Here is a 26,090-nt window from a genome sequence, read left to right as displayed (position 1 = left end):
TTCAAATTAAGGTCAACTCAAAATAAAATGACACATGTACCCCCATCTCACTGCAGCACTATTTACAGCAGCCAGGACACAGAAGCACCAAAATGTCTATCAACAGATAAAGAAAGGAAGATGTGGCACATATATACAAAGGAGTATCACACAGCCATAACAAGGAATGAAACTGAATCATCTGCAGAGACATAGGTGGACCTAGAGAGCGTCATACAGAATGAAATAAGTCAGCACGAGGAACACAAATATCACAAACTAATGCAAATATGTGGAATCTAGAAAAAATACATTATCTTATTTTCAAAACAGAAAGCGACACAGAGGTAGAACAAACGCATGGACGCCACAGGAGACAGATGAGGGTCAGGATGCATATTGATATTGATGTATATTGACTGACACCATTGATACTGTGTGTAAAATAGATAACTAATGAGAACCAACTGCACAGCACAGGGAACTCTACTCAATGCTCTGTGGGGACCTGAATGGGAAGGAAATCCAAAAACGAGGACAAATATGTATGCACATGGCTGATTCACTTTGCCATACAGTAGAAATTAACACAGCATTGTAAAGCAGCTATACTCCAATACAAATTAACTTAAATCAAGGTCATTTCATATATACACTGGTCACCTGCACATGTACGTGGGTGCAGTGATGGCTTATAATAACAGGAGGATCCAAGCATTCCATCATGCCAGTGATAATAACGGTGAAAAGATTTGCAACCTTTGTGTCCACTTTATCCACATTCTTGCTACTCAGTTATGGTCAACTGGAAATTAACCTGTGCTAAGTACAAAGCATCAAGGCAGGGGCTGAGGGCCCAGAGACAAACGAGAAAACAGTCCCCGCCCTTAAAGAGCTTACAGTCTAGCAGATATGAAAATTGATTTCACAAATTATTCTAATCATAGGGAGGCTCTCTGAGTTTTCAAGAAGATGAGATGAAGGGCAAGGTTAGCTCAGAGTGGGAAATGTTGCCTCCAGTACAAAGCAGGGGTCCACCCAAGGCAGAAGTGAATTAAAACTCATCCTTAGAAATAGCACAGTGTACTGGAGAGACCTCCTATGTCAAGAGACAGGCGTGCAAGCCAAGTGTTCAAGCCCAGTGAAGACATCAGAGTAGCTGGAGCAGAGAGGGGTAACTCGAATGTCACCCATTTTCAGCATGCCTGCATTATAATGCTGGTCTCCAGGAAATAAGGCTAGACCCTTGTTCAGTAGAACCACAATGTGCTTCTTAGGTATTAGAGTGCAGGCTTTGCCCCAGATGGTGACTGAGATCCTGGCAGACAGGAGTGCTCTAGAACAGAATTGTGTTTGTGTTGTTTGCAGCTATGCATGAGTCCACCTGACTTCTCTGTAGAGTTTGACCCATCTCACAGGTGTAGGTTAGAACTGATGAAGCTCAGTACCATTTTGGCTCACCCTTGAAGAATGGGTAGATCTTGGCCATGCTAGGAAGATGGAATGATATTTTAAAGTGGAAAAGCAACTTGGAGACCTTGCAGAGGGGTGGTTTCTGGAGAGCGTGAGTGAGAACAGTAGGGAGCTAAGTTTGGCTGGACTGCAGGATGGGGAAGGAGGAACTATAAATACATATTTCCCAAATATTTACTCTAATGTGCGTGCTCACTCAGTCATGTCCAACTCTTTGCGAACCCATGGACTGTAGCCTGCCAGGCTCCGCTGTCCATGAGATTCTCCAGGCAAGAATACTGGAGTGGGTCGTCATTTCTTCCTCCAGGGGATCTTCCCGAACCAGGAGTCTAACTCTTGCCTCTTAGATCTCCTTCATTGGCAGGAGGATTCTTTACACTAGTACCACCATTTGCATAAACAGCAAGATACCCAAGATAACCTCCCACACCAGAGGATGTAAGTGTCATGGCTAAAGACACCAACTGTGAAATCAAAGAGTTTGGTCCCACATTCATCACCTCCCAGCTGTTTGACCTCAAGAAAGTTACTCAATGTCTCTGAGCTACCATTTCCTCCTTTGCAACATGCAGATAAACAATTAGACCGAACTGCTAGTGTTTCCTAAGGGTGACATACGATAGTTTAGCATAGCACAGAGTCAGTCCTCAGTAATCGTTGGCTGAATTAATTATCACCACGATTATTCTAGTAAAGGTAGTTTTGTGGAAGGCATTGGGCAACACCGGGGAAGACCAATCTCTGGAATTAAACCTGGGTTTGAATCCTGGCTCTGCCACCTGCCAGGAGTGTGACATTGGGAAAATCTTGCACCTCTCTGAGCCTCAGTTTTTTTCATTTGTCAAAGAGGGGTAGCAACACCCATTTGGTAGGTCTGTTGGAAGAATAAATGTGATAATGTATGAAAAGTGTCTCCACTCCATGTCTACTCAGAAAATATAAGATTCTTCAGACATCATTTTGGATGATATTACCTTCTACTCTGCTTTCTTCCTGAAAAAAAACACAAGGAATCTGGTGTGAGTCATATATCATGCATGGGCCACAATGACGAGTAAGTGGGTACTAAACCTGTGTTAAAAACAGCTTGAAAGATGATGAGTGCACAGAGATAGATGCATAAACACCCTCACCAACTATTCTCTCGGAGGAACCCCTGACCAATTTCCAGCCCTTTCCAAGGAGAACGTGTCTCTTTTGAGAAGACACGGTCACTACCCTGTTTAATTTTCTTCCCTTGGCTGCTATGTCTCTTGATTGCCTTTTGCTATAAAAACTAACAGGAATTTGAAGGCGTCCTGGAGACTTCAAGGAATTTCCTTGTCTGCATAAAAACGTCCACTTCCTCACCCATCAGATCTTTATTACTGCAAAACCGTTCAGACAGAACCACCACGAAGAAGTCCCTGAGCTCCATTTGACTAAGAGATGCGCTCTATAATTACCATGGGGGAGGCGTTTTGAAACCAAAATATCCTTCTATGAGGCCAATTGTCTCTGCCAGCAGAGGAGTGGGGAAGAAAGCAAGGCCTCGGGGTGAGAAGACCTCTCTGTTTGGCTGTGAGGCTCAGAGGAAGCGGGGGGTGTCTAGAAGGCAGCAAGACTTCCAGCCAAGCCTCCGCTCTCTGGTCACAGCTGTGAATGCTAATACAAGCGTGATAAGCGCGTGTGGACAAGCCCTGGGCTCAGTGCAAGTGAGACCCGGGTCAGGAAGTTAAGAGACAGATGACACCACCTAAACGTTAAATGAACTGCACAGGCGGACAAGGGGAAAGAGTCCCGAATGCTTAAGAGCAGAATGCAGAGGCAGCTTAAGAAAGCTGCGGCAAACTGAACCCAGGAATGCTAGCTTAAATCTGGGGTGCCTCTCACCCCGGTGGACAAAAGACTGCTCCTTGATAGGCTGGGTTTGCTCAGTCTCTCCCTAAGCAAACTCTCCAACCATCCTCTCTCTCCTGCCCCATCATCCACCACCCTCCACCCCATCACCGACACCTTCTTCTCTGATGATAAAGCTGAGGCATCTGCTTGTATTTCTGCAGCCAGGCACCAGCTGCTCGATTTTACTATCAGTTGCCTTTTCTTACATTTCTCCCTTAATCTACAATCAAGGGGCCTTGAGTTCAAAACTCCAGCTGCTGGGATAGGCCCTTCAGGGCCATGTCAGTCGTCTTTATGGAGAGCAATCCACCACTTCCAGTGTCCTCCCTGCCCTTGAGGACTGGGCAAGACAAACACCCAACCAACATCTGCAAGGGCAGGGCAGCCCCAGGCAGTCTGGATCCACAGAGGACACTGGAGAGAGCTCCCTGCATGGTCGCAATCTCAACACTGTCTGACCAGAAGGTGCTACCCTGTCCAGTGAAATGAGCACAACTTCCGGAGACCAAGCCGTGACCCTGCAGTGAGCGCAGCTCAGTCCAGGAGGACACCTTCTGTCCAGGGGTCAGTGAACCATCTTACCCATGAAGGAAACAAGTCCTCAGAGGTTAAGTGGCTTTCCCAAGGCTCTGCTGCTCGTAATTAGCCAAGTGGGAACTGAGAGAGACCCTGCTGCTACTGCTAAGTCACCTCAGTCATGTCCGACTCTGTGCGACCCCGTAGATGGCAGCCCACCAGGCTCCCCCGTCCCTGAGATTCTCCAGGCAAGAACACTGGAGTGGGTTGCCATTTCCTTCTCCAATGCATGAAAGTGAAAAGTGAAAGTGAAGTCGCTCGGTTGTGTCCGACTCTTAGCAGCCCCATGGGCTGCAGCCTACCAGTCTCCTCCGTCCATGGGATTGTCCAGGCAAGAGTGCTGGAGTGGGGTGCCCAGCCTGAAAGCCCATGTCCTTTGCCCACCGCACTGTTTCTTAATGAGGCGCGGTATCCTGGAGGTGATCGGTCACCTCCGGAGTGAGCTCTCATTTACGTCCCTGTGTCCTTGGCACGCCACACACAGTGGGTGCTAGGGGACGTTTGCTGACTTAACACAGAGTCCCCAAAACATGCGGAGCTGAGTAATGAATGGCATAGATCATAAATGCAGTAAATATCTCACATGCGTCCTTCAGCATGCATTCTGTCACTTGACTTGGGCATACAGGTACTAATCGAGAGTCTCTGGGTGGTTTTAACCAATGATGTGCCAAACCCCAAGTAGCTGACTTTATGACTTAGTTCTCAAGAAATAAAATGGCCCTACTATCTTCAGGATGACAGAAAACAGCTTCACTTCTTTCTAAAAGCGGGTCTAATAGTCATCATTATCTGAGATTACAGGTGAGGAAAAAGGTTCAGACAGGTTGACTGACTTTCCCAAGGCCACGCAGCCAAGAAGCAGCAGAGAACCTGTGGCGGATTCATTTTGATATTTGGCAAAACTAATACAATTATGTAAAGTTTAAAAATAAAAAAAATAAAAATAAATAAATAAAAACAAGGTTTGTCAGACTCGTTAAACCACATAATCCCACACTAGAAAGAGATCTTCCGAAACTGAGCATAACACAGTCAAACCTTAATAACCTCACACTGAAGACAAATGAGTGAAAACTTGAAAGGAAAAAAAAAAAAATGTCTTTACACTTGAGTGACCTGCTGAGTTCCCAAAGCACTGGGTTTTGTTGGTTTGGTTTGGTTAGTTTTCTACTTCTTTTATGGCAGGTTGAGTTGAAGCTGGGATAAAAAAATGTAACAGAATCGGGGTGATCCCCCTGAGAACCCTGAGATGATTGTTTTTGTTGCTGTGCATGCATGCTCAGTCATGTCCTACTCTGTGCGACCCCATGGACTGCAGCCTTCCAGGCTCTTCTGCCCATAGGATTCTTCAGGGAAGTTCACTGGAGTGGGCAGCCATGCCCTCCTCCAGGGGATCTTCCCAACCCAGGGATTGAGCCCATGTCTCCTCAGTGATGCCCTGAACTCAGTTTTAAGGGGAAGCAGGAGTTCAGAGAGAAACCTGTATATGACAAAAAGAGGTGACCTACCACTCATCCCAGGTAAAGAGATCAGCGAAGGTGTGGAGGTGGATGAGTCTGGCCAGGTCAGACTTTGCTGTTACATGTGCTTCAGGAGGGGCGGTGAGGGTGTGTGCTGGGGCAGAATCCAGGGTTGATGGAATGGAGTCAGAGAGCATCTACTAGGCACCGGGCACAGGATGGATGCTGTCACATAAATGACAGCATTCAACCCTGGCAGTCATGCTATTGAGGTGCCACATCCCAATTCCCAGGAGATGAACCTGAAAGTCACAGGTCAACCTGGTCAAACCAGCCCATCTGTTGAGGTGGTAGAACTGGGATTGGGACCTGGACCTGGTTGCAAAGAGCACACTCATCCTCTGTACCACTCTGCCCTGCCTGAGTTCAGGCAACGGATGCATTATGATGCCATTAACCCTGACAAGTGAAGACCCGGGTGAAGGTCTGTGTGGTCTGTTACAGGGCTGGGAAGAGACCGGAGTGAACACAGAGCACAGTCAACCCATGCCGGAGTCAGGAGGAGCCTGCTGAACTCCAAACCAATTTAACTGGACTCTGAATACACCAGAGGAAAAATGACCTCTAAATGAATGCAGCCAGCTGCAACCTCACAAAAGGCACTGCCTCCTTCCAGATCTGAGGCAGGGGGAGGCACTTGAAACAGTGCTTGTGACAAAGAGTCCTCCAGGTGACTTTAAAGGGCTGGTGCTAATCACACGGCTCTTATAACACAGCCACTCAGACCCCCAGGAGAGGAGAGGACGTCCGAGAGGGCAGGAGACTGACATCCAGTGGAGACTTCACTTTTAGCACAATGAGATGGATAATTAAAGACTGACTCCAGGGAAGGACACGAGAAACGACAGAACCAAGGTCCCCCCTCGAAGTCCAGAGCCCCCAGTTCTGCATGCCAGAGTTCAGATACATCTGCTAGTGCAGTTAAACAAGCATACATGTGTGCCCACAAACATGTGCACACAGCCATGCATGTCCACAACTATGCATGTCAGAGACATGTGTGTGTGCTCATGCATGCCCACACATGTAAGCACACATGGCCACAGGCATGGGCACATGGAAACAAGCATGACCACAACCATACATGCCCATAACATGGGTGCACACACCATGCGCTGCTGCAAACATGCATGCACAAGATTCAGAACCAACTGCACTGAAGTTATATGTTCACAGACAAGCAATCTTCCTAAGTCCCTAAGGAAGCAAACTTGCTTAAGTTCCTTGCTGCAGTGACCTACACCTATTCTTAAGGTATGCCTGCATTTTTTTTTCTCTGAAAGTTTGGACCATGAAGAATAGTGGAAGAAGGTACTCACTTGTAGGGAGGATAACTGCTTCACAATGTTGTGTTAGTTTCTGCTGTACAACGATGTGAATCAGCCATAGGCAGACATGTATCCCCTCCCTCTTGAGCCTCCCTCCCATCCCCCATCCTACCCCTCTAGGTCATCACAGAGCACCGAATGCTAGGGAGGAGCTTAAGTACTGAAATTCATCAGTAAAAGGGACAGATAAAAATCACAGCATCTGTGCAGCTTACATTTTAGCAGGAGGATCAAATAAAGAAAGAAGGGACAAATGAGTTATGTCCACAATACATGGGAAGGTGATGCAGAGAAGTTGTGGGGTTGAAGTGTGATTAAAGAAGGTGACAAGCACAGACTTAACAGAGGTGAGAAGTTTTGCTCTGCAAACATACTAGGGAAGAATGTTCCGGATAGAGGAAGATACCCTAAAGGCCCCTGATTGGTGGCCAGAGTTGGAGCGGGGGACGGAGGGCAGTGCTGGAGGAACAGGCAGGTGTCCAGAGTGGCTGGAGCATCAGGAAGGGGCTCAGAGGCCATCACAGGGACTCGAGATGCCGTCCTGAGTGAAACAGGGAGTCGAGTCACTGGGAAGTTTTGAGCAGAGAAGTGACACTCCCTGACTTAGGTCCTAAAAGGAGCCTCTGGCTGCTGTGCTGACAACAGAGGGAAGAGGGAGGAAGCAGAGCCTGGGAGAGCAGTGGAAGGCATCCAGAGAGGAAGGACAGCGCCTTGCGGAGGGTCTGGGGTACCTGGTGAGTGTAAGTCCAAGGCACTGCCCGAGGCATAAGAAGCACCAGGAATAACTCTGAAGGTCCTCTGTGTGTGGCTGCCTGTGATTCTCCAAGACAGGATGCCTGAGAAGCTACAATGGAAGACCTTCAATGGTGCTCTGAGGCCATGCAGAACCAGGTAGTCTTTTTAAAAATATAATTCACATGGATATTTTAAAATCAAACACAAATAGAACATGGTTTAAGTACATGAATCCTTGGCTTCAGAAGAACAGAGGTGGTAGATAGTAACAAAAATGTATACACAGCCCTGTAGCTTCTTCTGCTGATGAAACAGTGTTACCTCTACAGAATCAAATACTGCAGTGGAAAAATTCTCTATTCATTCAAGACTTTTTCCAGAACAGAGGTGATTATTACACACACACAGAGACAGACACACACACACACATTTGAAGGGCTTCCCAGGCACAATGATAAAAAAATCCGCCTGCCAATGCAGGAGATGAAAAAGACTCGGGTTCAATCCTTGGGTCAGGAAGATCCTCTGGAGCAGGAAATGGCAACCCTCCTCCAGTCTTCTTGCCTGGGAAATCCCATGGACAGAGGAGCCTTGCGGGCTACAGTCCCCGGAGTTGCAAAGAGTCACACAGGACTGAGCAGACACACCACACACACACATGCCTGAAAGTCCAAGCACAAGCTTGGACTTTCTGAAAGTCCAAGAAACACGTAAGAGAATCTGGCCCTAGCTCACCTTTCCAGCAGTCACAGCAGCCTTATTTCAGCTTCTGCATGAAGCTGCTCCTTCCAGGGCCTCATACCTGCCCTTTCTTCCTGCTCTCTTTCCTCCCACTTGCACTTGGCTATTATTTTTCAAGTAACTTTCAAGTTTCCTTTTAAATGTTCCTTCCTCCACGAGATCCCTCCTGAGCCCTCATCTATTAATAAATGAAGCATCTCCTGTCATACATTTTACGGCCACCTGCACTTTACATCACAGCACACGTTTTATACCGAACTGGCTCCTTTAGAAAAGGGAGCTTAGATTCAATGACTGTCTTGCCCACTGGACTAACGTTCTGTGAGACTAGGGACTGCTTTGTTTGGGTCATCACCCCGAAAACGGCACCCAGAACTGTGTCAACTACACAACTGACCCTCAATGAATACTGTTGTACTGTTCAATACAGAGAAGAGGAGGGTCAAAATATTTCAACCCAAATCATCCACTTGTCAACAAGCTTTTATTGGGCTTCACTGGGTGCCAGCCCTGAGTGGCAAGCCTGGGAACCAGGAGTGGATGGAACCTGGATGCCAAGACCTAGCAAGTAATGAGGAGGTGGTTGGCACAAGTGGTGGGACAAAGGGAGGGCCGAAGGATGCTCCTATCAGGCTAAACTATAATAAAGTCTCCTGAGATAGGTGATCTCTTAGAAGAGACAAAGACAACCTGAGCAGGAGTTAGCAGGGAGAACACTGCAGACAGAACACCGCAGCAGCTGTGGGGCAGGCACAAGGCTTAGAGGCAACAGAACGTGCAAAACCCAAGCTAATTCCCAACGCACAGGGTGGGTGGGAGGCAAGTAAGCTGCCAGAATCATGAGAGGACTTCCCTGGTGGTCCAGTGGTTGAGAATCTGCTTGCCAATGCAGGGGACATGAGTTTGATCCTCGGCCCGGGAAGATTTCACATGCCGTTAGCACCATACTCACAGAGAGGGACAACGTGCCTCTCCTCCAGTGAACAGCCCTCTTGCAGTCTCCTGAGGTTTTTGAGTCGCTTTTCAGATAATCCAGATTTCAGCCCTCGGCCACCCACCATCCACTCTGCTTACATATCTACAGGGGCTGCTGGCTAGTCAGGACTGGACTCAGACATACCAGTTCTGGGAGAATCAGAGACGGGTAAAGAATTGGCACAACCTTAGCGACCCTGTGATCCTGAGCCCAGCTGGGTCAACTCAAATGTGTCCCATCAAATGTGACTCTCTGTTCTTTCATCTGCATAACAGTCCACACAATCATAACCCTGACTTCATTAGGTTGTTTGAAGAACTGAACGAGATAATAAATATGAAGCCTAAAAGAATTTCAGGCTCAGGGTTCAAAAAATGTTAGCCAATGTGGTGTTTACACATTTACTGATGGATTCCCAGTGGTTTTCGAACAGATGCAATGATACCCCCGTGTCCTGATGAACAGCCTCGGAGGGCACACCTCAAGAAATGTTGACCAAACCAACTCTACTTTTCCCTTTTATATTTCAGATTTCCTTGAAGATTTATCCTGAGGAAAGGAAGTCAACAGTTTTTCACAAACGTTTGAAGGTTTATGATCTAATATATTGTCACCTTTTCATCACGTATGTAGTTTTCCAAGATTCTCAACCATCTGAACCCCATCTTCTTCAGAAGGAGAACATCGTGATGGTCAAAGCAGCCTGGCCCACTGAAGACCGGTCCACTAGAAAACATTTCCTGACATCAAGCACTTAAAATATATCTTCCTTTCACTCCCACAGGCTTAGTTCTGGTCTCAGTTGAAGAAACTATTGATGAATCTCTTTCACATTCCTGGAAGACTATTAGTGATCCTGAAATGGTGATCACAATCCTGAATCCTCCCCAGCTCATTTAATTACTCCTTGTTGGGCATAGCTGGGGCATCATTTGTAAGCTTAGAGAACTCAGGCTTGTCAACACGCTGCCAGGTGTCCTGGATGTGAGACACTGAGAGGCGTTCAAAGCCCCTGAGACGCGGCCACAGCCTAGAGGAGGGAGTGATGCCCAGACTCCCTCTGGCACCAGGACTGGACAACGCAAGCCAAGATGTCTGAGTTGGGCAAGTCCTTCCCAAGCTCACTCTGGACCAATGCCACTTGTGAAGTTACCGCCAACAAAACGAACGGTGTCTGTGAGTTTCCTCAATTCTTCAGTCCCCAGGAAGATGTGTGGATGTAGAGGTCCAGGATATGGGTTTTGGAAGGGAAGCCGTGTGGCTTCTGAGAAAGTGTGTGGGGTTGGAAGTGAGACAGACTTGGAATGGAAGCTGTAGTAGTCTACATGGCTTCAGGCACTTTGTTTTACTGTTTGTCAAAGGCGGTTTGCTCATGTGTAAAATGGGAAAGATAGTATCTGCTTCTCCAGGATAATTAAATGAAATGATGGAGATAAAATGCCTAGCTCAGTTCCCAGGATACTGCAAGGACTAAGCTAAAGCCAATTCATTTCTTTGTTTCTCTTCCTGTTTGCTTACTTCCCCACTATTTGCATAGGTCGGGCCACCCATTACCTATTTGATATCTGCATGATGAGAGGAAGCATAAATGGGGGGATGAAGGGATGGATATGTGGAGAGATGAATGGTCACATCTCGAGAGAGGCGATTCTGTGGCCCCTTCTGCAAGCTGAGATAAGGAGTGTGGAGTGAGCAATGCAAAGCACACACAAGAATATACGAGCTCCGCAGCAAGCTGGAGGCAGGCTTAAATCCTGGGCTGACGCCAGCAGTAGGGCTCCTTCAGGCAAATTGTGTAATAACCATAATGATGATAAGGATAAATAATAATTAGATAGCTGAAAATCATTGAGCACAACACACACACATGTAATTTTTTGTTCACAAAAGCCATAGGAGGTTGATACTACCATTATCTGGCTTTCAGATGTGGAGAAATGAAGTCATGTGTCCAGGACCATACTGCTCTGGGGGCTTGGAATCAGGACCCAGAATCAGCTGTTCTGACACCAGAGCCCAAACATCAGCCACTGAGCAAGCCCCTTTGAATTTCCCTTGTGTGCTCATCTAAGAAGTTTCCTCAGTCATATGGTATCTCAAAAATGTAAACTAAAAATCTGATTCAACATTCTTAATACAAATAGAGGGCAATAAATGTCACCCCGGATCCTTCACCAACATCAGCATTCATATCGCTTATTCTTCAAAAGAAGGCTTCGGGACAAAATGGAAAAAAGTCATGTACCATCCTCCCCCCACCCCCAGTTAATTCCAACTTTGGACAGTTTTGCAAATCTACCCTTGTGATGGATGGACAATAGCATGAGAGAAAAAGCAACCTCCAAGAGATGTTCTTTGGAACATTCATATCACACAGCCCACTCCACATGTGTGCATACACACACAAATACTGTTGCAATGAAAATCCCAAGAGAGAACTCTGACAGGAGACCATGGAGGGACTAATGTTCCACGGAAGACACTGGGGATTTTTTGGTTATGAGAGAAGAGTTATTGATAAGGAATCAGGAAATCTGAGATCCTGAGAAGACTTTTCCGCTCCACAGCTGTCTATTACAAGGCAAAGCATCCTTTCTCTGCACCCAGTTTCCTTATTCATATATGAGGCAAACTTGAAAGAGCTGATGGGAGAGCATTCCAGGCAATGGGAACAGACAGCACAAAGGCTGTAAGGCAGGGCCACGTCCAGTATAATCAAGAAACTACAGAGAGACTATTGTGGCCGGAGGTAAGCAAAAGAGGGAACGAGTAAACCAGCTGTATGGACTTTGGTTTCATTCATAGCCAACTGGAGAACAGCGAGTTGGAACAGAGGAGCATCACTATCTGCCTTAGGCTTTGCAAGGACCGTCTGGCTTCTGCATTGTGAGGAAACTAGACATGGGCATGGATCAGTAGGATCAGCTGAGAAGATTATGGTGCAAATCCAGGTGGAACTTGATGGTGGCTAGAACCAGAGAGCTTTAGCAGTAGAGGTGAGAAATGTTATGTTCTGCATAACCTTGCACGATAAAGCCAGTAGGATTTCTGGATAAAGTGGACACGAGGTGTGAGGTAGAGAGAAGTCAAGATGTTCACTTCAACAACAAGAAGGATGGAGGTGCCATGAACTGAGATGGGGTTGTTTGCTGGAAGAGATTTGGGAGGGCAGGAGATCAGGTTTGCTGTTTGGATAGATCAAGTTTAAGACGCCTTAAGACAGCAAGATGACGATGGATGGAGGACACCTACTGGGCAAGTGTGAAGTTGAGAAGAGAGGAAAAACTGATGACCTAATAGGGAAGTCAGTAGCTTATAGGCAGGCTTTTCAGATGGCCCTAGTGGTAAAGAACCTACCTGCCAATGCAGGAGACATAAGAGATACGGGTTTGATCCTTAGGTCCAGAAGATACCCTGGGGAAGGGCATGGCAACCCACTCCAGTATTCCTGCCTGGAGAATTCCATGAGGGGCCTGGAGGGCTACTGCAGAGTTGGACACAACTGAAGTGACTTAGCACAACACAGCTTACAGGTGGTATATAAATCCACTGGACCAGGTGACCCAGGGGGTGAATGTAGGAAGGCACTGCCAAATTGATTGGTGAAAACCTGGGCTACTGAAAGAGATGTATTTTGATAATAGATAATAAGAGATGTATTTTAATAATGGGTAATAAATATCAAGGACCGTGCACAGACTTCTGCTATTTATTCCTTGTATTCAGTAAGTACAGTTCAGTCTATGAACACGGGGCCCCTCTTGGGCCCGAGGTATCCATTCATCTTCTCTCCTTCCCTCTTCCTCCCCTGTCTCTAAACACTGGAGTCTAAAGATTTATTTCAGTTGGGGTAGACAGAGACAGGAAGAAATCCCATTTTGGCATGCAAGCCTATGCTTAATCCTTATTGCTCAATCTATTTTCTCAATACCCTGCCCTAAGAGAGTATTAGGAACTTTCCCAGCTATAAATAAAGGACACCGGCTCCATTTCATTATTGTTTCTTATGGGTCTAGAGCTCACTAAGTCATCTGAAGACAGAAATCAGTGGTGGGATCTGAGCTTTATACAAACCTCAGAAACTACCAATCAACCAGATTTGGAGTGCAAAGAGAAACTTCCTTGTCACAAGGCTCAGTAAATATCCCCTTCATTATCATGACTGGACTCAGGTAAGTAACCTCACTCATGACTAGGATTCAAATGTATGAGTGTCAACTACCTGTCAGGCAGTGCCTTCATTCTCCATGCTTCAGCCAAAGGATGTTTTAACCCAAATTTGATCCTCTCTTAAAACATGCCATACTCTTCCCTCCTATACCATCCTTGGGGCTTCCCTGGTGGCTCAGATGGTAAAGAATCCACCTGCAATGTAGGAGACCCATATTAGCTCCCTGGGTTGGGAAGATCCCCTGGAGAAGGGAATGGCAACCCACTCTAGTATTCCTGCCTGGACAATTTCACAGAGCAGCGTGGCAGGCTACAGTCCATGGGGTTGCAGAGTCAGACACGACTGAGCAACTATCATTTGCACTTTTTTTTTTTTCATGCTATCCCTAGAGGAGAAAGCTCCAACACCTTGGTCTGTATTTCCAGACCTGCCCCTCCAGCCAGGATCGTTCTCTGTGTATCTTCCCCAACCTCAGCAGCATCAGCTCAGACAGGCCATCAAGTGATGGGTGACTGTGCTCATCAGCCCATCCACCTGATTTTGGCTTGATTACATTGAACAGCAAACCCGCTTTACCACGTCAGCTTTAGGTGGTTGCTCTCCCCAGCACCTGGTACAGTTTCCCTCTACGGGGCCAGTTCGCATCCAGATTCGCAGACCATGCGCCCACCACATGCACACAAGCAGCTCCGACAAAGGTTGTGTCTGTTTCCCAGGGCCATCTGTACCACAGTTGCGTGGGAGGGATGCCACACATTTCTTCTTGAGAAGGATGACAACAGAGAAGGCTTTAATGGGTAGAAAAGGGGGGTGGCGTCATGCACCTGGTAATGTACGTATGACTGATACAGGGCACCCAAAACTGGCGCTCTGTGACAACCTGGGGGGTGAGGGGGTGGGAGGGCAGTGAGAGGGGGCTCGGGATGGAGGCGATACCTGTATGCCTATGGCCGGTTCATGCTAACGTATGGTAAAAACCATCACACTATTGTAAAGCAATTATCCTCCTATTTAAATAAATAAATAAGAACAACTAGCACATTCTTCAACTAAGGTTCAGCCCAATAAATATTAATCGTATAAAACTCAAAAAGAAAAAATAAAAGAGAGAGGGCAAGAGATCATCTCTGAGGATTCCATTCACTGAAAGATCTTTTGTCAAGGAAGTGTGAATAGATGTGGGTAAGAAAATGCTTCTGGGGCCTGCCAGTCATTGGTCAAGAGGATCTAATTCCCAGTACATCATCCTATTATTGTTCAAGGTAAACAGACAGACAGTGTCAGGCAGCCAGGAAAGGAAGTCTGAGTGAGAGTTCCCCCTAAAAGTTGTGCTCTGAAGTTGTATTGTTTGCAGAAGTGGGAGTATTTAAAGAAGTGGAAGTAGGGAGTGTCCATCAGAACATCTGAACACCTCTGTCTGCTCCAAGTGGAACAAAACAAGCCCAGCGGGGCAGAAAGCACATGTGTGGACTCTGGGGTGCAGGCCACCCCAGGAGAAGCCCTTCACCGGGCCACTTGCACAAAGTGCGAAACTGAACCAGACCTGGATCTCCTGTCAGTCTGTGCTTCCTCTGTTTCTTGTGGATAACGCTGCATCCTTGCAGAACTGAGGAGGGCTTATGTGAGGCTCTTCGTAATGGGCTTCCCTGGTGGCTCGGTGGTGAAAGAATCTGCCCTCAACGCAGGAGACCCAGGGTCAATCCCTGGGTTGGATTTTACAGTTTCCAACCCCAAATACATTGCTGTTGACTCTAGTGGATTGAGACATAAAAGTTTCACGCAGTGGAACTAAAGAGAATTTTTTTCAAAGAGAAGAGAGAATTTCCCCCTTTCTTGGAACACACAGCATGCTGATGAAAGTTAAGTTCTATCTACATTTAGAAGGAGCAGCAAAGGACCAGCCTTGTGGGGGTGTCTTTTCGTTTTCCCAAAGTTCCCAAACAGTAACTGCAGGGACCTGAGTGTCAGTCCCTGGGACCTGTGGAGCCACCCAGACACCAGCGACATGGGAGATTGTTACATCCCTGCTGTTCACAAATGCTCCTCAACAGAAGGTGGAGATTTGCCTGATGCCATGAAGACTCTTGATCGGCGTTTAATTCCTCTAAGCTTTGTAAATGCCTGCTGCAGAAGTCTAAGAGGAGATGGAACAGGGATCTGGGGGTAAGTGGGGACGGTTAGGCTGAAGATCATGCCCTCCCTCACCTCACTGGGGGATAAAAGTGCTTGGTCAATTTATATTCCCACCAACAGGGAGACTGAAAGTTGCTCAGTCATGTCCGACTCTTTGCGACCCCATGGACTATACAGTCCATGGAATTCTCCAGGCCAGAATACTGGAGCGGGTAGCCTTTCCCTTCTCCAGGGGATCTTCCCAACCCAGAAATTGAACCCAGGTTTCCTGAATTGCAGGCAGATTCTTTACCATCTGAGCCACAAGGGAACTTCAAGAATACTGGAGTGGGTAGCCTATCCCTTCTCCAGTGGATTTTCCCACCCCAGGAATCGAACTGGGGTTTCCTGCATTGCAGGTGGATTCTTTACCAACCAAGCCATCAGGGAAGCCAACAGCGCAAGAGGGTTCTCTTTTTGCCACACCCTGTCCAGTGGAATCTAGAAAAATGGTAAGATAAACCTATTTGCAGGGCAGGAATAGAGATGCAGACATAGAGAATGGGCCCATGGACATGGGAAGTAGAGGAAGGTGGGATGAATGGGGAGAATAAGATTGGCATATATACACTACCATATGTGAAATTGATAGCCAGTGGGAAGCTGTTGTATAAAATGGTGAGCTCGGCTCACTGCTCTGTGATGACCTAGGTGGGTGGGGATGGGGGTTGGGGGTGGGAGGCTCAAGAGGAAAAGGATATATGTATATACATAGCTGATTCACTTACTAGTACAGCAGAAACCAATACAATATTATAAAGCAATTATACTCAAAAAAAATTTTTTTAAGGTGCTTGGTCAAAGAGTATTCATCTTCATCAACATTACCAGAGACTTAGAACCAAGGCGGACTTCCCTTGTGGCTCAGCTGGTAAAGAATCCGCCTGCAATGTGGGAGACCTGGGTTCGATCCCTGGGTCGGGAAGATCCCCTAAAGATGGGAAAGGCTACTCACTCCAGTATTCTGGCCTGGAGAATTTCATGGACTGTATAGTCCATGGGGTCACAAAGAGTCAGACATGACTGAGCGACTTTCACTTCACTTTCACTAGAACCAAGACACATGGGGAAAGTTCATTTTCAGGGTGTATTGTTTATATTATTAAGACTAAAGTGCTTCCTAGTTATTCAAGAACAAAAATGTCACGGTAACTTCTGAATAATGAGATGCATTTTAATATGTAAAAAAAGAAGCAAAACATCCAAAAATAGAGCACTGGTTAAATAAATTATGGTGGAGTTATATGACAGAATTCTTTGCAGCTGTTAATCATGTTGTAAAGGGACATACAGGTGATTAAAAATGTTCACCACGTGGAAAGAGAGAAAACAGAAAACAAATTAATATCGCACATTTTTTTGGGGGGGGCCAAGCTGCACAGCATGTGGGATCTTAGTCCCCTGACCAGGAATCGAACATGTAGCCCCTGCAGTAGAAGCATGCAGTCCTAACCACGGGACCACCAGGGAAGTCCAATATTTTACATTTTTGTAAAGGAAAACACATGTGCATATGACATAATGTTTGCCCAGTGAAAAAGGAGAGGAAGAGGGATGGAGTTCTGATTACAAAAGTGATGATGTGTATCATGAAAAGTAAGAAAAAGTACAAGGATGAAAATGTCACCATAATTCTTTCAACAGGCAAAACTGCTTTATATATGTGTGTATGTGTGTGCCATTACACATGTATACCTGTGGCGGATTCATTTTGATATTTGGCAAAACTAATACAATTATGTAAAGTTTAAAAATAAAATAAAATTAAAAAAAATAAAAGTTTAAAATGAGAACATGATGAAGTACATTTAAAATTGCTTTTGAGCAACATTTGACAACTGATGGGAGCAAAAACAGAGCAGCTAAGGACTGTCTTATGTCTACTCCTCTGACCCGAGGTGCACTCAAAGACCCTTCCAAGAAGAAACATGCTGTAGTTCAGTGGATCTCTAGTGACGGCAGTATTCACTAGCTGCCCGACCAGGTCAGCTCCAGTCCTGGCACTAACCAGCTAAGGACCATCTGGTGCAGATTTCAATTGTGACCAATGAGAGAGAAAGGCTAGGATGGGCTTAGCCCACCTTGCCAGCACCGCCAAGCCTGGCTCTCACTAACTAGATGCTTTATAAACATCACTCATGACTTCTTGTGTGTGTGTGTGTGGTTATTTATTTTTAATTGAAGGATAACTTCTTTATAGTATTGTGTTGGTTTCTGCCATACATCAACATGAATCAGCCATAGGCATACATAAGATACTGCCAAACAAGAAACTGAGGCCAGAGAGTCAGTGATGCGCCCACGGATGCCCGGCTCATAACAGAAGATGTGGAAGCAGACCTGAGATCTCTGACTCTTAGACCAGACCTGTGTCTCTGCTTTTTCCTCCACACCAGGTTCATGACCACGTGCCCTTTCATTCCGCTTGAGAGGCCTGAGCGAGCACCGCAGTGAGTGCAGAACTGAAGGGGCCTGCACCACCCACCAGCATTCTAGTCCACCTTTACTCCTCCAGGAGGTTATAAAGCCCTGTGGGTGGCTCTGAGCTCACAGAGATGTTTCAGTCTCTGCAGGCAAACTCTCAGCCCCCTGGAAGGGTCTTTTCTCTACAGATCTGCCGAGTGTATCCTCAGCCAGGGGTTAAGAGGATAAAAGGCTTAGAGCCGTAGGCTTATGAAGTCACAGATTCAAAGCGGAAAAAAATGGCGGGGGGGAGAAAATGGGACAGGGTAATTGTTAACAGGAATGTGGATTTGCTAGAAAAGTAATCCGGACGGTCCAGCTCCATAAGCCCATGGGTGTCTGATGTCTCTTCCCTCTCCATAGGAATATTTTTTTTTTTAAATGCCATTTCATGGGGAAAGAGAGATCAAATTTTTATTAAAATAATATCATGGAATTTCAGAGAAAGAAAGACACCTAAAGATCACTGAGTCGATCTACTCTCCCTTGTGCTAGATGGAACCATTGGCAGCAAGTGATAAAAGTCCCAAATCAAACCTCGTGTAGTCCTTCCTCCCTTTCTAAAGGCGGGAAGGACTGAAAAGGACAGCAACAAATTTTAATAAGAAAAGTGAAGAGAAGGATTGTTTCTGACAGAATCAGACAAATCAATTCATTGATCTCTGGCAAGCAAAGATAATTGTATTTCTGAGTCTATTAAGGCACATCAGGGCTAGTTAGCTCATTTCACAGGGAGCTTAGCTGTCACTGGGCATCGAGGCACAGTGGAAAATGTCAGGGCAACAATACAAGATGGCATTTTCTTTCAGGAGCCACTTGACTTAGGAGTGAACCGTTTTCTCTCCAGCAGAGATGAGACAAGTGAGTTTTTTCAGAGGGGATTTCAACCCTAATATTTCTACAATATTTGGCCTTCCACATCGGGTCTTGATTATAGGTCCTTTTGTGTGCAACCCTTCTGTGGGCAGGACAAAATTTACATGTAAAATCATCTAAAACTTCTGGGCAGAAAAATCTTCTAAATGACATTGTAAAGAAGGAATGGAGGAAAGACAGGACGTGAAGCTTAATTAATATCAAGCAATGAAAACCTTCACACACATTATAGTCCTGTGTGAGTGAATGGATGACAGAATAAAACATAAAAGACACTCTTTCGAAGCAGGGGGAAAGAGGATTCACAAAAACTGGGCTGAACAGAGTAGGTGAGTATCAATCAACATACAGAAATAGTTTGGAGAGGTGGTTATATTTGAGCTGGAGCTTGCAGAGGGTAGAACTCTCAAGGCAGATATTAATATTAGGGTCAGGAGGGTCTGAGTGCAGACAATAATATAGCAGAAGTTTAAGATCAAACCACTGGGAGTCTGAGCACTGGGCTGAGAGTGAGAAAAGGAAGGGGGGATTTTTGAACAGGGAAGCAAGATGGTAACATCAACCCTTTGGGGTAATAACTCCACTAACAGTGTGAAGGACAGACTGGAAGCCAGGATTCACAGGTAGAAAGGACTATTTAGACAGCCTCTACTCGATACCAGTTTCCACGTTAGCTGCTTTCTCTGCATGTGTTAACTAATGCAATTAGCGCCCTACCTGATCAGATTAGCCCACAAGATGGACTTTGCCATCACCATTTTAGAATGATAGCTGGTTCATGTTATCAGAGCCTACACGTGGCAGAGCCTGACTTCAAGACCAGGTCTGACCCACAGCCAGGCTCCCCAGTGCCTCCCCGCCCTGCCTTTTTATTAGGATGAGCCTCACCACCAAGCACAGAGGTGGCCATTCATGAAGCCTTTGACTGGTCTCAGGAGATGCTTTTCCTTTGAGAATTCACCTTTGCCCTCAGCCCTAAATCCTTGAGCTCACCTCAGTGCAGACTTGGGATAAATGCAAGTTGATTGTTTGTTCAACATCATCAAAAAGCAGTATACATTCTGGAACTAGAAAAAACTAATGATAAACATAAGAGTGCTGTAAGCAAGTAACTCCTTGATCAGGACAAATCCCCGGTCAGCATTCTAAGTTCGGTAGCCATGTGATTTCAACACAGCCTCTCACACAACACAGCATCTCACAGCAAATCAAGAGTCGGGGAGGTGGCTGGGACCTCCCTGGTGCTCCCGTGGCTAAGACCCCATGGTCCCAATGCAAGGGCCTGGGTCTGGTCCCTAATCAGGGAACTAGATCCCACATGCCACAACTAAAGATCCTACTTGTTCTAAGACCTAGTGCAACCAAATACATTAAAAAAAAAAAAAAAAGAGGGTTGTCTGTCTTGGCAGACAGGGTAAATGAACTGGCATATCTGGACAGAGGCTCAAGAAGCCTCTCATTAACTGGAGAAACCAAGTGGAACACAGATGACCACAGTCAAACACAGTTCAAAGAAGGACACATTCCTTCTTCTCCAAGCCCCAGCTCTATTCTCTACCATCCAAGGACAGCATGGAGCACACAGCCCCCAAGCCTACTTTCTTTCTCTTTGAGGACATCAGGAGATCATCCGCCACATTTCACCCAGGCCCCCACTGCGCCCACAAGGTCTGGACTGCAGGCATCACATCCCCATGGAGTGCCTGCTAGGAAAGTAATTACATTTCACATACACAGGGTGCCTGGGAGGTTCAGAGCAGAAAAATCCTTAGTCCTTGAGCTCCAGGGGTCATGCCTGTCAGGAACTCCCCTGGCAGAGGCAGAATCCTGGCTAGCATCAAGCCCAGCCTATCTGCAGCTCCCTGCTCACAGAATCCAGGGAGCTGGGGACCATCTACACCAAGGTCTTCCTGGAGATGGGACCTTAGGGATCTTAAAACTCCTGCCATCCCCCCCTGAGAAGTCTAACAGACTTCATCCAAAAGTTGCCCTGGCCTGTTCCTGAACGTAGCTAAACTGAAACCCACTCTCAAGCAACTCAGATCATACAATTATGCCCCCATCCACTCTGAAGTGTGCCTAGATTTCCATACCCCTTCACTCCATGAAATGGAAGCATTAAGAGCTGAAAGAAAGCTGCAAGAGTCTTCCTTGCTCTGGGAGATGAGATGGACCAGTGGTCTCCAAGCTTCAGGATCTGCATATTTACCCGTAAAAATATTTTCAGGCATGCAGCCCCAATATATGTGTGTTTATTTATAAATCATATGCATGTACAGTTCTACTCATAAATGCTATGTGTTATAAATGTAAGAAAGGTATTTAAAAGATAAGAAATATGATAATTGATGGTTTCAAAATATTTTATGTGTTAATGGAATACATAACTTTTTGTAACATACACAGTAAACAAAATATATATAGCATACATAACATAGATATACAGTGGTAAGTATATATATGGTAATATACAATAATAAAAATTATATGTATTATATATTAAAATATACACATAAAAAAACGTAGAATAGTGATTCAAAGTTCTGGTTTTAACTCGGCCCAATTCAATATTAGACTTTATCAGTGAACATGGCTAAATAAGATGGCTCCCCAAACCATGTAGATATGGAAAGAAGAGTACCACAGACTTACTGGATAACTCATGATTTCCATATTCATTTTCATCCAGTTTTACCACCCGCACAGAGCTCTCTTGTGCCCTGGATGTGCCACTTTGAAACGTCTTGCTAACAATAATGATTTCACACAAGCTTCAGTCAATATCTGAAGGTCAATATACAGCTCAGATGAGGTACATTATTAATAATAAGGGTTACAAACCCATATGTAAGTTCACGTTTCTCAGTCTACAAAATGTTGGCTCTGATGAACTGGTCATTCTTTGTCAGTGTGGGATTCAAATGCCAAAGTCAGAGTACATCCTCAAAAAGTGAACCCAGCTGTATTTTAATTGTGTATTTTTAAAAGACATTGTAAATTCTCAGTTTCTGAGCGATCTGGGTACAGGTGTATGATATGTGGTTTGGTGAGCTGGCCTCTACAAATATTGATCCTACAGACACCTTTTTATTAGAGTTACACAGGCAAGCTTCATTTCCAATAAATTCACCTTCCTTAAATGCTGACTGACAGATGTAATGGGAATAGCAAGTAGGTAGAGGTGCAGGAGGAAGAGAGAAATTAGCATTTTCTGGTCTTTGTCAACTTATGGCTCATTTTCAAGTGCACTAAAAGTCTGGGTTTTCCATTTGGCAGGAAAAAAATCATACAATTCTTTCCTCGTGCATCCAAAATTCCCTCCAACCTCTCCTTACCACTATCATCTCCTACCAGAGGAAAAACAAAACAAGAGAAATGAACAAGCAATGAGATAAAGAAGCACAATTAGTGAAAGCATACTCACCCTCTCTGAAACAGATCCACATTATAAAATTTATGTAGCTCTACAGAAAACTCAACTGTTCCTTGTACTTCAGACATGATCTTCTTGGTTCATTACCTAAAAAAACAAGAGGGAGATGAAGAGCTTGAGGTCTCATCAGCCAAACACAGACAGCCCAGGCTTCTACAACTGGACCCCAAGCAGCACTGATGGAGATGGACAAGAGCGTCTGGCCAATGGGGCCATCACTCAGGGGGGTTCCTTTCAGAAGACAGACATAGAGAGATGGGATGCCTTACATGATGCCAAACAGCTCACACTTCCGAGAACTAGGACTCAGACCCAGATACCCTAGTTTCTAAAGCTGGGCTAGCCCCTGCCCTTCCTTACCTGTCAGTGCCTGGAGGCACTACCATCTGGCTATGAGCACATGCATAATGACCAGCGGTGCAACAACCCCTATTCTACTTGTGTGACCTTGAGCAGGTCACTGAACCTCGCCCAACCTCAGTTTCCTCATCTGTAATGGAAGGGCTGGTAACAGCATAGGCATCTCATAGATGATGGGGAGATTAAATAAATCTGCCACTGAGAGCACTTCACACAGTTCCTTGTTGTTGTTCAGTGCCTAAGTCATGTCTCACTCTTTGCCACCCCAGGGACTGCAGCACACACCAGGCTCCCCAGTCCTTCATTCCCCCCCAGAGTTTGCTCAAACTCATGTCCATTGAGTCAGTGATGCTATCTAACCCTCTCATCCTCTGCCACCCCCTTCTCCTCCTGCCCTCAATCTTTCCCAGAATCAGGGTCTTTTCCAATGAGTTGCCTCTTCCCATCAAAAGTATTAGAGTTTCAGCTTCAGCATCAGTCCTTCCAAGGAATACTCAAAGTTGATTTCCTTTAGGATTGACTGGTTTGATCTCCTTGCAGTCCAAGGGAGAGTCCCAGAAGAATGCTGGGATAAAAGTTCTTGCCCCATATGGCAGATAAGGAAAGAGATCAGGAAGTCTCTAACCTGAAGTCCCTTTGTGACTTTAGAATGTTCTAGTGGTGTGTGCTTTCATCAGCAGCCTCTCTTTACTACCATGTGTAACGGGACAATACAAGCTACCTAGGAGGAAGCTAAAAGGTAATTACTTGAAATTCCTTGCAACTGAGCAGGTTCTGGGGGGACTGTTGCTGCTGCCGCTATTTAGTCACTCAGTCGTGTCTGACTCTTTGCGACCCCATAGACTGTAGCCCAACTAGGCTCCTCTGTCCAGGGGAGTCTCCAAGCAAGAATACTGGAGTGGGTTGCCATGCCTTTCTCCAGGGGATCTCCAAGGATCAAACCTGCGTCTCCTGCATTGGCAGATGGATTCTTTACCACTGAGCCACCTGGGAAGCCTCGAAGAACTTGATGTTTCTAAATAGGTCATAATAGTAGCTGGCATGATCTTGGAAAGGGGAGAGAATAAGGAGGGAGTAAGAAGAGATTTGGTCTCTCTTGGCTGGCAAAGGATGATTGGCACCTAAGTTTCCTTTCAAAGGCCCCCCTCTTTCTGCCCCCAAGTTGCCTGGAGGACCAGACCATTGCTGGCACTCAGAATCCAACCTCACTACAGGTAATGGGGTCATGCTATGCCAGACCCAAAAATAAGAGCACAAGGGATTAACTAGGCTTTAAGACTTAGTAACTAAACAATGACAACAGCTTTGTCTCAGCTCCGGCCAGAGTGCCATCTGGGGCACCATGTCTGAAGACGCAGGATTCCACATACCACGTTAAAATGCAGCGGATCTTAGGACCCAAGCTCTATAAATTCTGCAGGATGGAATTTCAAGCTGATAAGCCTGAAAGGCCAAACTCAGAAAATGTGTTAAAAACCTATTTCCCTAATGGGTGAGCCATTGAGGCATGCCCCAGTCCCACAAAAGGCATCAGAGCCAGTCAAGGTCAGAACCCGCTGCTCAGTTTCAAGGCATTTCTAGTAAAAGCTCAGTGGAGGGACCAACGAATAAAGCCATTCTGAGCTTCATTTCATTATCACATTAAACAGGAACCATGCAACATCCTGTCTTTCTCATCACCTCTCTCGGTCTCAATTCTCGAAATACAGCAGAGCTGGCAAAGGTGTCTGATACCCTTGCTTGTAGATATCAGTTCCAATAATTCCTGAACCCTCTGTGATCTCTGCTCCTGGGGGGAAAGATCAGGGGGAGGGCAGAAACAGGACACCCCAACACCCAGAGGCTCAGGGATTTCCATTCATTATTTCATACCCTCCTCACGTCCTCTCTGAGGTAGGTAGTACTGGCCCCCATGCACACAGGTGATTATCCACTCCACACAAGGGAAGAACACTGACCCAGGGGCCCACAGCCCTGGTTTCCCAGTGCCATGCCTCACCTGCAGAATAGCTAGTGTCTTGTTTTAGAGTGGGGAATTAACATTTAGAAGAAAAAAAAATACATAGAAAATATCATACAGAACATTTTCTCCTGGGAAGTCACACCCCACCCTCCTACAGTTCAGGACTAATAGGATGCAATCCTGGAAGGTGTATATGCAAACACAGCTTCTTGGTGAGAAGCTGCCTCTTCCTTTTTAACCCAACGTGGTTCATTACAACCCAACACCCAGTAATTCAATGAGGGTGATGAGCTCACAGTCCAAACATCAGTTTTAAAACTCCACATTGATTCTGCTGGCACCCACTAGGTCCACTTTGAAGGAGGTGCAGGAATCTGCAGGAATCCAAACTCACTGGCTCTGTTTCCAACCCCCTCCCTGGTCTTTCTGAGGCCTAGAGAGAGCTCAGTAACAGCAGTGGTGTACAGGGCTGGCTCCCCAGGCCTGCGGCACCTGGTTGACCAGATCACCACCCTCTTTCGGGACTACCTCCACTCACAAGTGAAACAGAGCAGGGCTCTGTGGTCTTTGCCCCTCCCCGATCCGCCTCCACATCCTCTGCCTGCCTTTTGTCTGTGGAAAATTTTAATCAAAGATTAAATTTAATCAGAGAAGTGGGAAATGGGGAAACCAAGGAAATCAATCACAGGAGCCTAAATAATAATAATGCAGTCATGAAGCATAGTCAGGGCTTTTAGTTCTTTCTCAAGGGCTATAGACAATAGCCTGGGCCATATCCTGTGAGCTGTCTCATAGATACTAAAACACCAGGTGGAGAAGTTACCTACACGATGACCAGGACACAACTGCCACAATTCTGAGAACTGGCCGCAAAGAAATGGGAACAAATGCACCCCATTAGGAAGTGATTAGGACTATTAACTGTACTAATTAAATATTAATTAGGAAGACTGTACCTGAAACAACCCAGATGATGCTGGTCAGGCCACTGATGACCAATTTGAAGATGACTGTTAGAGATGACTATGCTGTTTCTGCACTTTGTCTATAGAACGCTCACCCCCTGCTTTTGGTGGTGGTGGTGGGGGGGAGGTCAGAGTTTGGACAGATGTCTCCCACCCTCCTCCAGTTGCCAACATCTGAAATAAAGCAAACTTTCCTTTCCACCCACCTGGCCTGTTTATCGGCTTTTGAGTGGTCAGCAGCCAGACCCCACACACACTCTTTCAGTAACACGGGCACAAGACTTTCCTCCCCCTGCACGTCAGAGCTGAGGCTGAATCCCCTCCCCTTAGTTCTTACACCCTGAGATCCTGCCCGGCCCCATCTCTCCATGGGTACAGTGAAAGAAAGTGCATTAAGGAGGTTCAGAGGATTGAAGATTATCAGGTATATAAAGAGCTTCCGTCATTTTCTGACAAATCGTCAATCATTCATCAG

General features: G+C 45.9%; 1 protein-coding gene across 2 annotated transcripts in view; it reads right to left on the bottom strand.

The window, feature by feature from the left end:
- The window catches only part of FAM135B (family with sequence similarity 135 member B), a 219,691-nt gene that overhangs the window by 125,832 nt on the left and 67,769 nt on the right, over positions 1-26,090 (bottom strand). Inside the window, exon 1 of one of the 2 annotated variants that reach the window (XR_008702017.1) lies at positions 22,319-22,376. Coding sequence is in view for 1 of the 2 variants with exons in the window: in XM_055545713.1 (XP_055401688.1) it covers positions 22,319-22,395 (77 nt within the window). In the remaining variant the exon portion in view is untranslated. Of the gene's footprint in view, positions 1-22,318; positions 22,415-26,090 lie in introns of those variants that run through there. The other variant, XM_055545713.1, reaches the window with a different exon arrangement.

The sequence above is a fragment of the Bubalus kerabau genome, chromosome 14 (genome assembly GCF_029407905.1).
Source record: "Bubalus kerabau isolate K-KA32 ecotype Philippines breed swamp buffalo chromosome 14, PCC_UOA_SB_1v2, whole genome shotgun sequence".
Classification (NCBI taxonomy): Eukaryota; Metazoa; Chordata; class Mammalia; order Artiodactyla; family Bovidae; genus Bubalus; species Bubalus kerabau.
Note: the sequence above shows the minus strand (reverse complement) of the source record. Positions and strands in the feature narration are given on the sequence as shown.